The sequence below is a fragment of the Chaetodon trifascialis genome, chromosome 14, assembly GCF_039877785.1.
Source record: "Chaetodon trifascialis isolate fChaTrf1 chromosome 14, fChaTrf1.hap1, whole genome shotgun sequence".
In the NCBI taxonomy this organism is placed as follows: domain Eukaryota; kingdom Metazoa; phylum Chordata; class Actinopteri; order Chaetodontiformes; family Chaetodontidae; genus Chaetodon; species Chaetodon trifascialis.
This window is the reverse complement of record NC_092069.1, coordinates 19,438,004-19,454,191: the sequence shown is the minus strand read 5'-3', so window position 1 is coordinate 19,454,191 and position 16,188 is coordinate 19,438,004. Positions and strand designations below refer to the sequence as shown.

The window sequence follows — 16,188 nt, the reverse complement described above, 5'->3', positions numbered from 1 at the left end:
CAAGGCAATAATGAACTCAAGTCATGAGGCAGGGCCCATGCTGAGTGGTTGTGAGTCGTTTGGTGTGTGCGTGCATGCGCGTGTGTGTCTGTGTGCAGCGGAGTAAATGAGAGGGAAGGTAAATGGAGGAAGAGCTGGTGTTAAAGAGAGGGGCTGGCCAGGTTCACGCATGTTGTTTGTGTGCCAGTGTGTGAGTGCGTGTTTCTGTGCGTCGTGTATAACATTGTGCTGGTTTTAAATTAACCAGTGCGGTGGGGTGGATCATCTAAGCTGCTGTAATGTGTCGACTCCTTTATTCAATTTGAGCAGTAATCTTCGAGCTCCCCACTGGCCTGCCTTCATCAGCCCCCTGCTACAAAGCTAGCTTAACGTAGCCAGAGACACACAGAGGCAGAGGCATGCTGCAGAGACGAGCCACTTTTCTGGATCAAGATTATACTTAAACAAATGTAGCCAGGCTAAATCCCCTCATTATGTGGGTATTATGGTCAAGATGGATCTTGTTTGCGGAAGCCGTTTGAGATGTTGGCTCCGGATGCTTTGGGGAATTAGAGAGATGAAGATAGTGGAACAAAGATGTATGAAACAGTCCTTTAGTCACATGAATCTGAGGTTAAGAGATGCCTGACCTTTTCTCACAGTGAGCTTCGGCATCGTTTTTGTTTTCCTTTGTGAAGCCAGCGGTGTGTCTTCTCTACAGGACGCACCGATCTGCATGTGGTTCCCTGAGATTTCAGCGGGAAATGAGCCTGAAACAGCATTTCAGGGTGGTCACTCTAATGTTGTTTACTCTGATATTTCAAGTGAAATCAATCTGTTTCTCCTGATGCACCCTTAAAATGGAACTAATGGCTCCATAAATGGTAAAAGTTTTTCACTTTCTAAGCCTCCAACTGTGCAGCTGTGTCTTACTTTTAGTAGCAAAAAGTTAGCCATTTACAATTTTAAATCTTAATATTTCACTTATTTTAAAGTCTGCAGTTAAATGTTGTAAATGCCTGATTAAAGACCAAAAAACACAAAGGGTCCTGCTGCAGGAGGATAAACAGCAGCGAGACAGATTTTTCACAACCTGGCAACCCAAAAGTGTCTTTTGAACATGCATGAAAACAAACGTAAAAAACATGAGTAAAAGAACTATTAACCTCTCATAAAGCTATTAGTTAGAACTTCTAAACCCTTTATAAAGAGTATTATTAATGTTATTAATGTTATTACTCATGGATAGAAGTACATCTTGTCATTGCGGCTGTTTTGTGAAGCCTATAATCTATACTTGGTATATTTTGTGGTCAGTAATTTGAGAGGAAAGTAAAAGATGAGTCCTCTCTCATTGCTGCTACTGCGGTGCCCTTGAGCAAGACCCTGAACCCCCCAAAAGCTCCAGTGAAGCTGCTCCAGCACATCCGCTCATCAGGTGAGAGTTTATTCTCTGCTTCATTGAACTTCCCACAGTACAAAAACATACTGACTTTAACTTTGTGTACTTTTCTTTGCCCTCTTTTAAGCACTTTAACTCTGTCTGTTTCCCTCTAACACCTGTATTGGAGTATTGGTTTTGCCTTCACTGAGGTTTTCTGTCAAGATATCTCAAAAACGCATGAAATTTGGTTGAGATTTGTGCCATCGCGCACTGACACAGCGGCTCACAGCAGGTTCCTTAGGATTACAGAGTCAGGAGATCTTTTTATTTATTAAAAGGTTGAAGGCTGCAGCAAAGACGCTGAACCTCCACCACTGAGTGTCTTACTCCACCAGTTTTACGCTTCCATCTCGGGATGGTGACGACCCTGTATCCACTCACACCACCACCGCCCCCTCCCATCCTCCGGGTGAAGTGACACCGCACGGTTTTGCTGCTGACACCGTCGCACCCCCTTGCTGCTCTTCCCACCCCGCCCCACCGGGACCGGCGGCAGCGGGTGCCAAACCGCCCCCACGGGAAGCCGCGCTGAGGACGCGGCCATGCCGAGCGGTGACACTCAGCAGCCGGACCGCCGCCTCGTCTCGTCCGTCTCCAGCGCTTCACGGAGGGGGAGGAGGATGCCATGAGATTTCCCACAGGCCCTCACTGGCACCTGGCTGTGAGTGAACCGGGGGGAAAGAGGGGATAACCGACGTGATGGTTCCGGTTGTACAGCGAGAACAGGGGGGCTCCGTGCGTCTTTTATGACCGGCGCTGGGGAGGAAATCACCGGACTGTATTGTGTGTGGAGCCGCCTACGATACTGGACCGACCGCAGTTATTTCTATTAGTATTAAAAGAAACGCTCTCTCAAACAGGTTGCTGAGATTTCCTTCGATCTGAAAGGTAAGACATGTTGGCTTTACAGCCATCCGTGCGCCACTTCACGGCTCTGCGCATCAATTCATCCGCTTAATTGAGTGAAAATGAGGCTAATCAGTGATGTAACAGCCTCTAAATTGACCTCCAGCCGCCAATTCAGTTAAAACATTAGCTGTGTGCATGTCAGAAAAGTATTGGTGAACGTTTTTCTCCTGCTAAGAGGTCGCATATGCTGTAGTTTGTCATTACTTGCAGTGCAACGAATTAATCACATAATCTGGACAGTAAAGTGAGAAAATCGATTTAAGGTGGCTTTATTTTTCCATCCTATTCCTGCTTGTGAGAATGCACTAATTATACTTATACTAAGAGAAAAGGGGAGAGTTTGTGGCCATTAATCAGAACAAAATCTCTACTCAACCCTGCATGAATATGGCCACTTTTAAGCATTTTTAATACATCATTTCTTTCTCTTTTGTGCTGTGGAGTTATTTTTTTATTTTTTTTCAGTCTAGAAAACCTGTCAGAAACTACATTTTCTTGCATGTGCGTGGTGTGAGACTGAGGAGGTGGATAAATGCACTGTGAGTGATTAATGAATGAATTTCTGATGTGAATGAAGACAGATAAAACCAACTCAGCTGCAGCACTGACCACATCGCTGCCGGGCCCCGAGGCGTCTCCTTGGCATCAGGGTTCCACTGATGTCATGTTTCTTTTTTTTTCTGTCTTTCTTTCCCAGGGGGCTTTGCAGCACGGTCGAGGATGCTATCCCCCAGATGGTGACTTCTGGAGGTACGGTGTGTGTTTGAGCATGCTTATTTGCATTATGTCTCCGTGTGCACACGCTGTTTGCCACAGTAGAACAAGTCAAAAGGGAGGCAGCTCCAAACCTTTTTGCCACGAGCTTGTTCGCGTGGCATCTCTGATCTCTGCTCTGCACATCATGGAGCTCGCTCTGGGCGAACTGTGTAAGTGAAAGTGTTTCAGCTCTCTCTCTACAGCACGTTTGGGTTCCCCCTTTCTTTTTTTTTTTGTTTTGTTTTTCGAGTCAAACCCCCGCTCAGTCCGCACATCCAGCTTATTCAACCGTAAAGGATCCAAAATAAATAACAATGAGGTAATTACGACCCCTTCAAACACAAGAGCGAGTGTAGGTGTTGCCAGTCATATGGAAAAAATGGATGACTGAGTTCCGTTTAGACTATTTGAAAATGAAATCATCCACCCCCCCACCCAGCTCTTCGCTGTCTTTGTTCCCTCCAGCTGTGGGTGTCTCTGTCCTAGATGTGGATGTGTTCCTCTCCTCACACGCTGAGATGAGTGCTTTCAGAGGCGGACCAGGCAGAAAAGTCCAGATTTTACTACCTGGCTAAATTGCCCTGTGATGGAAAAATATTGTCAAAGGAATGATACTTGAATAATTGAAGCCCCAGGGCTTTAAAATTGCAGGGACTCGCTGTGATTTCCAGCGCAAAGTTCGAGGCCACCTCAACGAAATATTCATATCATTATTTAAGAATGGATATATCAAGGAGCCACTCAGGTGCTGCCGCCCTCTCGCTCCATCTCCCATCGCTCTCCTGTTGTGGAATCGTTCTCGCTTCTCTGTTTCTTTTTCTCCTCTGAAATGAATTAAAACTCACCCACTTAATGACTCTGTCTCTATCTAATGCCGTCCTAAATGGGAGCTTAGAATTAAACACAGATGAGTTTCAAAATGAGTTTTTTGAACCTATTCAACATAATGCCTCTCAAATAATTACTGAATTCTGTGTTTTCAGCTGCGTTGACACAAGATAATGAGACTTAAACGAGGAGACATTCTAAAATATATATATGGAATTAAATAGACTATAATGGGAATATGAAGAGCTTCAACAATTGACAGAAAATCAATCGATTGATCTCAAAATGATGATATTTTCTGTTTTCTATCATTGCTAAGTGGTTTTAAACTGGTGGTCCAGCCCATTCTCACCAGAAAAATGGACGTATAAGGTCGTCTGTGCACACAGGTTATTATGACCCCCACCTTCATCGCAACAGCCTGTCGCTGGTCCTCTCTGATGGCGATGCACTAGATGTCGCTACAACATTTTGTAGGTGGAGTGGGGAGATTGTTAGCTTAGCATAAACTATGGAAACAGCTAGTCAGGTCTGTCCAAAGTAAAGTTTTGCGGTTAATGTCTCAATGTTTCTTGTCCTGACTATAAGACTCAAGGCGTTCACTGGCCAAGAAAGAGTCCAGAACCTAAACCCACATCAAACAGAATGTTTTTAGTCTTTGCTTTTTGTACGATCAGAAGTCGAAATTTTGTTACCTTAGGACAGAGATGGACTAGCTCTTTGACCTCGTTTCCAGCCTTTATGCTAAGCTAAGCTAACCAAGTGGCTCCAGCTGCATATTGAGCAGATAGACATAAGAGCGGTCTCAACTTTCTCATCCAACCCCCTGCAAGAAAGGCGATTTCCCAAAATGTCAAACTCTTCTTTTAACTTGTAGATGAAGTTGGGTTTGCTAATTAAAATTTCCTTTCAAAGCCTCTCTATTTTTCGTGGTTCGCTCAGGCCTCACATGGGAGAAAAAACTCTTAATTTCAAAACGCAAATCATCACCACATCATCCCACGTGAAACTTCCGAGGGAAGCAGTGTTTCTACCTCTCCAGCTTTCGATCAGGGATGTGTTTGGCGCTGGTTGTGTAAGAGTGTGTGTCTGCGCTTGTGTGTTTCTGTGCATTGGCATTTAGCTGACTGCACGGTTTGTTTCATTTCCCACAGAGATAAGAAATTAAAATATGACACCTCTCAGCTGCCTCTCATCTCCTGCTTTTCACTGTGTCAAGAGACGACAAAACTGCTAAATATAGTTCTGCAAGCCGAGGGTGAAACCTCTCCATCCCTCTCAACATTTCTAAAATAATGAAGGTCGAAACTAGATGATGATGTCGCTCGAACAAAGGCGTAATCATCTCACCAATCAACTGTGAAAGAGAGTGTGAAAGAGAGGGCCGGAAGAAGAGGATGTTTATTCATCTGTATGCTACGTTTGAGTGATATGGGTAAAATTCAACCTCGCAATATTCTAAGTAATTAATAAGTATATTCTCTCATTGTAATAAATATCATGATATGGCAAATACACATAAAATCACTGTTTATGTTATGGCCATGAGTGGAGAATAGCGCCAAACATTAAACAATAAATGGCTCCAACTCTTGATTATTGTGTTGATTATTTTGCCGATTAAGTTCGTATTGATTGTTGCATCTGACCTTAAAAGTTTGCAGTCATGTGTGACAAAGCAAAGCATCAAAGACTCACATGTGAGAAGCTGCGACCAGAGACACATCACTGAAATGATGAGCTATCAAAGTAGCTGCTAATTAATTTTCTGACCATCAGCCAATCGATTAATCGACCGATCGTGTCAGCTCGCCTGTGACGGCCATTAGCCTCAGCTGCCAGCTGCCGTGGAGCAGGAGCTGGGCCGACGAGCGATTCAGAGCTGCTGCACGCTCACGATGCTTTGTTTAAACTCTGCACTGTAGTTGTGAATTCATCCAAAATTCATCTACAAGCGAACTGATTTAAACTGTTGACTATTTTATGAAGTGTAAATTTTGGCTGTTAAGCCCTGTAATGAGATGGTTTTCACCAAAAGTTGTTGATTTACACCGAAGAGCGTCTTCTGTACTGATGAGTTAAACTGGGAGGTGGCTCATGTGAACGTCTGACCGTTGGAACTGCTCCAGCTGCCATCATGTTACCCATTATTGGTTTCCAGCCAAATGTAAAGCACAATTTAACCAAATTTACAGAAAATGCTAATTAATCTGCTTCCATCCATTACTGTTATATTAGAAGCATCTCATGATAAACACTTGCTGGCACTTGTTTTCCACTCTGGAGCACAAGGAGACGATATCATTAAAAGTGCGCCGTAACAGTAGAAAACTGGAAAACGTGATGTTTTGTTTGACATTTTGATCTGTGTACACAGCACTTCACTGTCGAATTTAGCTTTCGTCGTCACCCAAACTTTTCCACTTCCTTCAAATGTAAAAACATTTTTTGCAACACTTTCTTCTTTTTTTCTGAATCTTCGGCGTTTCCATCCAGCTGTTTTTTAATGTGCAAACTGAAAATATGTGAATGGAAACGCACCCAGTGTCTATACAGAAAATGAGCCGTAAAATGACTTTTACTTCTGGCACTCTGGATACCAACAAAATCCTCTCTCTGTCTCTCTCTCCCTCAGACACACACACACACACACACACACACACACACACACACACACACACACACACACACACAACAACCCACATCGTAATGTGTTTGTGCTTCAGTCGAAATCCCTGCAAATCTCAGAGATCCACGTTTCTCTTGTACAGTGAATAACTGGATCCTTTACTTGCTGTCACTGAAGCTCCTCTGACAGACTCACACTGTTTAACTGGAGTTTACTGGTCATCTGGGAGTCGTACACTTAAGGAGTTTTTGTGTTGTGGAGATCAAGATGCCTTATGCCACCTCTGAGTCTCGCCTCCTTTCATCCCTGATGCCTGTCAGAGTCAGCACCTGACTGGATTTATGGCAGATCCTTCGACTCCTTTCAGGGCAGAGGGCTGCGTTATATATGTGTGTGTGTTGCGTTTCCCAGTTGAATCAGACAGCCATGAACCCACTGAGAGTCATACATGAACTGCATTGGTTAAGATAGTCTGACAGCATTAGAGTCGAGTCTCGAAACCTCTGTCACTTGCCGTCTTTGTCTCTCCAGTCTGTTGGAAACTCTCTAGTCTGAGGCTTTACCTCAATGCGCCCTTTCTCGTATAATTTGGTTGCATGTTAGTCAAAATCACTTATTTTTGGTTCTAGAAAGAATCCGTTGCTTTGTCTGTGTTGATATACATCAGAGAGGGCTGTAATTTCTGCATTAATGTGCTGTAGTGGCTTCAGCAGTGAAACACGAGGCTTGTGGTGCCATGAAAGCCGAGGGAGCGGGAGGGAAATCATATGGTGCGGTGAAAGAGGACGATATGGCTGAATGAGAGGCAAAAGGAGGACTGAGGAGACATGAGGTAGTGAGCCAGAGAGGGAGGAGATGCAGAAATTGGGAGCAAGAGAGACTTCACATCGCTTTTAACGACATTATCGTGGCCCGTGGTGTATATAATTTAGTACGATGACGCAATGCAAGATACTGCATCGAGTGAGCTGTCAGGCAGTGAGGCTCACACACACATTTCTCACTGTGATTGTGCCCGGGATTCATGTGCATTCACTATTGAATGTTAAGATTTATCATCCTAACCTTATTTTATCACAGTTTTTACGGGGTGCGCCCAACTCGCCCTGCATTTTTGCTTCCATTCGGACCGCAAGAAAGAAACCTCTGGCTGGGTTTGGCTGTCGACAAGGCGGAGGGACATGTGGCTCCACAGTCCAGTCAGGCAGCAGACCAAACCACCCAACCCTAAACCTCCGTGTGTTTTAACTTCCTGGCTGAGATTTGACAGTTGTCAAAGTGCAAGTGCCAGAACGTTTACAGCATTTCATTTGGCAATATGTCAAAAAAAATCACTGCAAATTACAGCCTTGGGAGACTCCTAGCTTTTAGAAAATTACATTAATACACCACTAATGAGAAAGAAGCTAACTTTTTTTCCATCAATTTAATTGAGATAATTAAGTGTTGTTCCTCCACAGAGAACTACCTGGATGTTTTACTTAATCAACTTGAACAGTAGATAAACAAAGTCGCCTGGTGTTGTAATTACTGTAATGGCAGTGCTTACAATGAATAACTCAACCTTAGAAATTAGTCTAAATTAATGTCAAAATCATGTGTTTTATGTACTGATATACAAGGTCATTCTCTCAGAGTGTGTTAATATTTAATATTAATATACGTTTGGTGTTTTAATATGACTGCAGGGTGAGAGAAATCAAGGCTCTCGCACACATATTCAGTCTCCTTTGCACAAAGTTAATTTATTGATTTCTGTCAGATAAATCTGTTTATGAGCTCTATTTGTGGCTAGGCAGTGCATTTGCTGGGTGCAGTGAAAATAATCATGTGCGCGGACTCTTGATTTCTTTTTATTTACACCGTTTTCGCTCCGGTGTGCAAGACTGTTAAGACTGTTTACCTGCAATGCAAAGCAAACACTGGAGGAGCACTGTGCTTGGCCCTGAGTGTTAATGCATGTATGTATATATTTTCTTAACTTTGCCCATTGTCTGTCAGATGTATATAAGTTGCATGTGTCTTTGTATACCAATATCCAGGAGATCACATGAAGATAATTATCCAGGCAGGGGTGAGAGGTGTTTCTGAATCAGACACAGTGACAGGAGACGCACGTACAGATCAGATTAGTATGCCGAAACAGTACTTCACATATGCATACAACATATTGGCCATATGGCAAATGCACACACTAGGTGCAGCTGCATTCAGTATGCTAATCCATCTACATCCTGAGTGTCTCTTTGCCAAATCCAAAGTGGTCCTGTTGGAAGTCACTCACACGTCGCAGTTGCTGCTTTTTCCTGTATATCTGTGCAAATTATGGCTGTGTTTGTAGATCGCATTGATTCCATATGAAAATATACTTGGGTGTAATATATTTTGTAAGTAAGTACTGACAGAGCTAGTTGATTAATCAGACATTTTTGACCATCAGTTTAGAATTTTAAGTGTTTTATTGTGTAAAAATACCATATCCACCAACTGAGTCTATCTTCAGAAATATGAGGATTTGCTGCTTTTCTCTTAAATCACTGTCAGCTGAGTACCTTTTGTTCTGCTTCAAACTAAATAAGTGGTTTGAAGTACACCACTTAAGGGCTCCGGTAACTTGTAGCTGTCACCGGTCATTATTTTTGGCATTTCAAAAACTAAACAATCACTTGATTAATCAAAAAATGCATGAATCCATAATGACAGTAATCATTAGCTGCAATCCTATATTTCTTTCATCTTCTCTTGACAGGCGCCTCTTTCTTTTCCCGCAGGCGTTCCAGCGAGAGGAGGATTTGAGAGTAACACGCCGCAGGCCTGTCATGGTTTCCTACCTTCTCACGCTCCTCCATCGCTGCATCTCCCGCTGTCTTCTAATGTGAGTGTCCATTTCATCTATTAGCGCTCAGATCAAGGGGTGAAATTATTTTTCATTTACAACATCTTGTTAGCCACAAGAAGGGTGACAAGACACCGTTCTATATTTGGGGAAATAGGCTTATTTGTTGTATTTCTGTGAGGTAGATGAGAAGATTGATGCCACTTTCATGTCTGTGTGCTAAAGATGGAGGTGTAGCCAGGAGGCGATTAGCTTAAATTAGCTTAAAGACTGCTAGCTTAGCTCTGTTCAAAAATACAACTAGAAGCACCTCTAACACTTACTAATAAACACAATGTATCTAATATAAGTAAACAGAAATGTAAAAATGACCATTTGTGGTTTGAATGGGAGTAATGTTGTAAAAACTTCACAATTTCTAGCGAGCACTTCTGCCGTACATGACGACAAGATTTCAGTGAAAAATTTGGCGGAACAACAGCCCACTTCAAAATTTGTGGATTAAACCAACAAGATAATATAACAAGATAATTAGTGAGCTTTAGGGGCATATTTTGCACTAAGCTAGCTGTTTCCCCCTCCTTTCATTCTTTATGCTAAGCTCGGCTAACTGCCTCTCAGCTCTGTAATTACACTGCATTCATGCAATATTGGCTCGTTACTCCAACTTGGTTACCCTCACTGCTAGCCTTGTACTCACATCATTTTATGACCTTAATTATCTGCTTTAGCTGAGTTACGTACAAGAACTTGCAGTGGTTTGTTGCCATGTGTATAGTTGCATTTAAATTTGCTGAATTGATTGTATTACGGTGTGTTCACACCAAACATGAAGCGACTTTTCACCTCACATTACTCGTGCGAGATCAGCATGTGTTCCTGTTAGTCACTCTAGTAGTGCAAATCAACACAAATTGACATCACTACGTTTATATGTGTTGATATACTACATGTGTTTGGAGGTATCCACGATGTCAGCAGAAGGAAGCAACATACCGGCCAGCAAAAAACAAGCAGCTACATACTCCCTCACTCGTCATGTAGCAGCATAGCAGTGCATACACTGAATGACAGTATGGCTTAAGAGGCAGCTTCACAGTGGAAACCGTAGTGCCAAGTCTCTACAGTCGCACTTTATATACCATCACACTGCCCAACTCTAGTTCAGCCTCTGACTGCACTCAGCACTCACCCGAAACACCCTCCTGTCTCTCTTCTCCCCTCATGACATAAAGTACATTTCCCCTGCAGCCAGCGGTCAACATGGACCCAGACGCTAATTACAAACCTGACAGCAGAGGTCGGCACCTCCGTGGCTCGCTGCTGCATACAGATTCAGCCAGGGTGGAGATAAATCTGCTTTTTAATCCCAAAAGTTTAAAAAATAAACTCCGAGCTCTCCCCCAGCTGGTAAATGGCTCCGGATCAGACCAGAATCCAGAGTGACTCCGGGTGTTTGTTCCTCCTGAAGCTCCAGCTCTGCCCCTGGCTCTCTCCTGCACAGCTCCCCAGAGCAGCTGCTGTCTGTCGGCCAGCAAAACACTCTGCAAAGCCTCATGATACACAAAGATTTTATCACATTTTCAACTCGCTCAACTAGACAGAAATTCACTTTGCACTGACATTGTATGTAATTGCACCATGCTACAAAGTGGATGATATCGCAGCTCTCAGGATCTCTCAGAATGTGGTCAGGGTTTCTGACTCTTCTTCTCTGAAACTATACGCACAATATGACATGAATGCGGACTTAGCACACAAACAAAGAGTGTCTCAATCTGATGAGAGGTCTTCATCCATCCTGTACAGTTTTAGAGACTTGTAGAATCTAAAACCTCTTCTGTAGGTTCGTGGTGATTTTCCCTTTAATTTATCATCCGTTCTGTATCCGTGAGGCCTGAAACTACCCCAGCTGTCTTTAACAGCTGCATGATAAGTTACAACATGTTTCATCACTTGAGGTTACATCATGATGTTACATGAATTTACTAATTCAGCCTACATTGGTTATCTTTGCAGGCGCTATAGAAACCTTTGTTGGACGTAAGTATGCTGAATATTTTTGCAGTAAATTTGAGTTCAGTCTCTGGCGCTGCAGACATCCAAATGTCTAACAAGCTCACTCTCTTTTCTCCTTCTCTCTCTCTCTTGCTTTTGTCCCCGTCTGTCTCCCTCTGAAGGGTTTGATGGAGAGCTGGTCGAATGTCAGCGGGAACTATTGTTATATCCGGAGGAATTCTCGCCGGAGTGATACTGCTGTGCATTGTGGCAGTGCTCTGTTACTGTAGACTCCAGGTATCACTGTCACTGTGTGAATGAGGGTTTAGGCCTCGGGCATTTGAAAGCAGGATTTTTAAAGGTGGAGTCTATTACTTTCAAGCCTTTGCCAAACAAGCTAACATAATGCTGATTAAGCCTGTCCCTGTGTTTCACAGTATTCTGTAGGTTTTAAATCTGCATCTGTGGTGACATTTCTGTGTTCTGTGATGCATTTTACCAACAATGATGGGATAGCAAAGCTAAAGAGGGAGCAATCGCAGCAAAGAGTAGGCTACAGCAGTTAGGAGTATGGTGACAGTGTTTGTGTAATTGCTCTCACTGCCAGCAGGGGGAGACAAAAGCCCCACACTGCAAGTTTAAAATAAAAAATTCTTAAAATTAAAATAATTGTGTTTTACAAGTACCAAACCCCCATCACCTCTGCCTCATCTCTGGTCTGTTCCTTGTCTACCCTCTGCAGTATTACTGCTGTAAGAAGAATGATTCTGAAGTGGACATGGGCTCCGTGGTGGGAGCGGACCCTCTCTCTCACTTTCCTTGCAAGGCCTGCAATGCCCTCGCCATGGACGGCACGGCTATCAGCCCCGTCTCTCTGGACCAGCTGGACGCGGGTTCTCACCACAGCCACTGCCCCACCTGTTCGCCGTACTCCCTCCGCTCTGGACTCACAGACAACATGCGTAACGGAGGGGAGCGTCTGGGCTTCCACACCTACTACGAGAACCCGTCTGTCTCTCTGCCGCTGTCTGCCAACCCGCAGGGCTCCTCCTCTCTGAGTTACTACGGCCCCACGGACATGTTTCCTCCCCCGCCGCGCCCCTACAGCACCCAGGTCTGACCTCTGCTGCACCGTAAAGACACACACACAGATAACCATTCAGACACACACCTGACATTAACACACCGAGCACATGCCCTTTGGTTTGGGACTAAATTCAGGTGATGGATTACAGTGCAGCACAGTTACACACACGCCCACGTGACTACACATGCTCTCTCCCGCCACTGCTTCCAGACTCATTCATCCATGGGAGCGACCCATAAACTGAGCCCACTGACAGAGCTGCTGTCTGGGCAACTAATCCTTGGACCAAACCCACGGGGAGCTGCAGAAAACAGTGTTTTATCACAGGGAAATGGTACAGAGCTGTAGAGCAGTGCACACAGGGCCACATCACATGTGTCTTTGGTAATTGCTGTTGATTGATCTCAGGTGTGATTCAGTCTAAAAGTGAGCGTACCTGCATTGATGCAGTCATTCAAGCCACATTTGAAGGTGGACAGGGGCACATGAACATATGTTAGTGCACAAAAAGGGTCCCCAGACAGCCAAGTCAGTTTTCTTGTGTAGGTGCTACAGCTGCAAATTTAAAGCAATTCTCATAAGCCATGTTCATGATCAATGACCAATTAATCAGTGAAACTTCTGAAATAAGAAAAATGCATATTTTTCCCTGTGATAGCTTATTTTTTAAACGACTGCTGTGCACAAGTGAAATAAATCAGATTTTTTTTTTAATTATTAGATTAGATTAGATATTTAGATCATAAGAACGTTTTTTTGAGTCATAAAAAATGTAATTTACTGAATAATTTCTGAGCAAGTTTTCTGGATATGACTTTGTAATTTAGTACCAATTATAGGAAAAATATGATTAGTATGAAAGCTCTCAAACGCAAGTCCCAAATGTATGTTTAATTATTATTGGTGCCATTATTCTGCATATGCAGTATATTGAATCGTATGCCTGCCTGTTCACATTTTTGCACGTTCAGCTGATCTGCTGGCAGTGACTAATAAAAACTCTATTTTACGCTCGCAATTAATTAGGATTAATTAATTAGCGTAATTGAACACAGCCTCTGTTTCCCTATAATTAGCACCAAATTACATAGATCTTTCAGGAAATTCAGTGGCAAAGTATAAGGAAATTATTGGTGAATTACGGACCCATAAAATTAAGCTAATTTTCTGCTCCTGCTCCATCTGCTGCTATTCACAAGCGACTAGTAAAATTATGAAGTTGTAGGACCTAATTTAGATTAGATTAGGCACTTATAAAACAAAGTTCAAACAAATATCTATATCAAGTGAAAAATATATAGAACAGGCTACCCTGACGGCTCAATCATTGATGAATTATTAGTGGTTCTTCCTAAACTGTGATGGATAAGACGTAAAACAGTCCTTTGCAGTCCACACGGGATTACTAACGAAATCCTCTTCTCCGTCCGTATGGACGAGGACATATCTGTTTTTGTTTTGGTTTTTTAAGCACCAACCGCAGCTTTCTGCATAATGTAAAATAAAATAAGAGCTGGGACGTGGGACCTGGGGACTTGTTGTGATGGCAGGCGTTAGCTGCAGTCTGCTGTAGCTTTACAGTCTGAATATATCTGGTTACATGATACAGAGTGTGAAAAGGACCCACACCTCTTTAGTTTCTGTTATTCTCTCCTGCATTGTTTCTGCCCCTCACTGCTGTTAACTCAAAGTAAGCCTGAGAAACCTCCCCTCCCCCATCCCCCATCCCCTGCAGCTTACTGTACACGAGGGCTAACAGTTTTTCTATCAGGTGCCAACAACAGAAACTGCTACTGGAGCTTAATTGTTTTTCTTCAGCTAAAACACATGAAGAGTGAAGATTTTTTGGTGTGTGCAGCAATAATTTGGAGTATTTGTCTGGTAGAAAAGTCTGAATTTACTCTGCCTGTGTTTTCTGGCTAGTTGTCATGAAACTACTAAAAGGATGATGGTTCTGCAGTGTCTTCCATATGAGTTGCTGTATTTAATGCTCACGCTGACAGATTGATGGATGAAATGAAAGAAAGCATCCTCAGATTTTAGAGATGTTGAGGCAGAAACGAGTACTTAGGATCCTGTACAATACTTCAAGCTTAAGTTCTGTATCTTTTAAGCCATTATATCTTATACAGTACAGTAACGAGATGCAGTGTTATTCCACAGCATTTGCCTGAATCTATATATTTTTAAGGAGTATTGTGGTTTTTGTGAGGCGTGTCAGGGTTTAAGTGTGTTTCTGGTTTGTGACAGATGTGAGTTTTCCATACTCTTCAGTTATCCCTCCATCTAGATTTTTCTCTGTGTTTCTGTCTGTTAAAATGTAGCAGAAGAACACAGCGAGGGGAGAATGGAAAGGTACATCTGGAACGGCAAATTCACTTTGAAATGATCTTTAAATTTAGCTGAAATGTGAAAAATGTTAAAAAAAAAAATAAAATACAATGAAATTTAGTATTACAGATTAAAGATTATTAGTGAAAAGACTTAGAGAAGATATATATTCAGTATATTCTCACACCACGTTGTTTCCACTGAGCTGTGAGCCTTATTATCACATCTCCTAACTTTCCTCACCTCACATCCCCTCGTCGTTCTGCTTAATTTTATCTGTAAAATGACCATTTTTGTTCATTTAGATGTCCACTCAGCACTGGTGTCCACTGCCACACAGCTAATATACTCACTCAACAAATGTGGTCCCCATAGTTTGGTGAAAGGGGTTTAGTTTTTGTGCTCACCGGTTCTGTAACGACCACTCTGTTGCACACAAAGAGCACCGTTGCTGTATCAGAACCGACCTGTTATTTTTAGATTCCCCGTCCTGACTGTTGAAAATTGTATTTTTCAGATATTTCTGTATGAAACTAGAGTAAGTTTTCGTATACCCTGATACGGTAAGAAAAATCCACCAAGTTTCACAAAATGTTCCTTTTTTTTTGAGGAGGAATAAATGTTTATATCTGCCTGGACTTTCTTTGGTTTGTCTTCACTTAAAATGACTCAGACAGCAGATGCACAGGATGTTGAAATCACACTTTCTGGTAATGAAAAAAAGAAAAGCACCGAAATAGAGCGGGAAGTGTCGAAAAAAACCACAGAGGGAGCCAAATAAAAACTTACTAAACTAAGAGTTAAAATCAAAGGCAGAAGTGACTGCAGCTACACACTGAAGCTCGAAGAAAGGGAAGTGAAACTAGGAAAGAAATGAAACTGATCTGTCATGACAAAAAAGTTGATGAGGTTAAATGAGAGATTTCAGGACAAGGGGAGAGATGACGAGAGACCGCCCCTGTGTCACCAAAGTGAGACTGACATCATGGGAAAATTGTGTCACTTTACAGGCGGAGGTGCTGAATCCTCTTTGTTATTCCACATTCATGCTTTGGTATTCTATCACTTTACCTGCTGGACCCGTTTGCTCTCCTGTCAGGCAGCTCAGCCCATGACAATAATAGACCTACAGGCCTGTGACACACTAACACCCCTTGGGGAAATATCACAAATACCACGTCATTTACCAGTCAGCAGTCTGGCAGGTTCACACAGCATCTGTGCCAGCTGGCATAAGAGTGAACAAAGGGAAGAGAGGAACATGGAAGAAACTTTAGTGCCATATTGACGAGGCTCATTATCGCTAAGACAGAATCAAGCAGGTCACCTGAGTGTGTGTGGGTGTATTACCCACGTTGTGAGGACATACAACTGTTTACACAGTCACAATG

The 16,188-nt window shown here is 42.8% G+C and overlaps 1 protein-coding gene across 3 annotated transcripts; it reads left to right on the top strand.

Annotated features, from left to right (window-relative positions):
* The first annotated feature begins 1,866 nt into the window (after nt 1–1,866).
* On the top strand, nt 1,867–15,425 carry LOC139342392 (protein FAM163A-like). Of its 3 annotated transcripts, none has more exons than XM_070979473.1 (6): nt 1,867–2,084; nt 3,030–3,082; nt 9,317–9,420; nt 11,401–11,424; nt 11,562–11,676; nt 12,122–15,425. In XM_070979473.1, exons 5-6 carry the CDS (start codon nt 11,584–11,586, stop codon nt 12,497–12,499), a joined length of 471 nt encoding a protein of 156 aa, XP_070835574.1. In that variant the 5' UTR covers nt 1,867–2,084; nt 3,030–3,082; nt 9,317–9,420; nt 11,401–11,424; nt 11,562–11,583; the 3' UTR covers nt 12,500–15,425. The 3 variants fall into 3 exon arrangements, with proteins under 3 accessions (XP_070835574.1, XP_070835572.1, XP_070835573.1); XM_070979471.1 differs by having other exon boundaries at nt 1,867–2,311; XM_070979472.1 differs by having other exon boundaries at nt 1,867–2,311; nt 3,030–3,087.
* The last annotated feature ends 763 nt before the right edge of the window (nt 15,426–16,188 follow it).

Excerpts from the sequence above, each read along its gene's own strand:
- LOC139342392 (XM_070979473.1), top strand. The coding sequence starts at position 11,584 with ATGTCAGCGGGAACTATTGTTATATCCGGAGGAATTCTCGCCGGAGTG. Across the intron at positions 11,677-12,121 it reads TCTGTTACTGTAGACTCCAG|TATTACTGCTGTAAGAAGAA; the intron begins GTATCACTGTCA and ends TACCCTCTGCAG.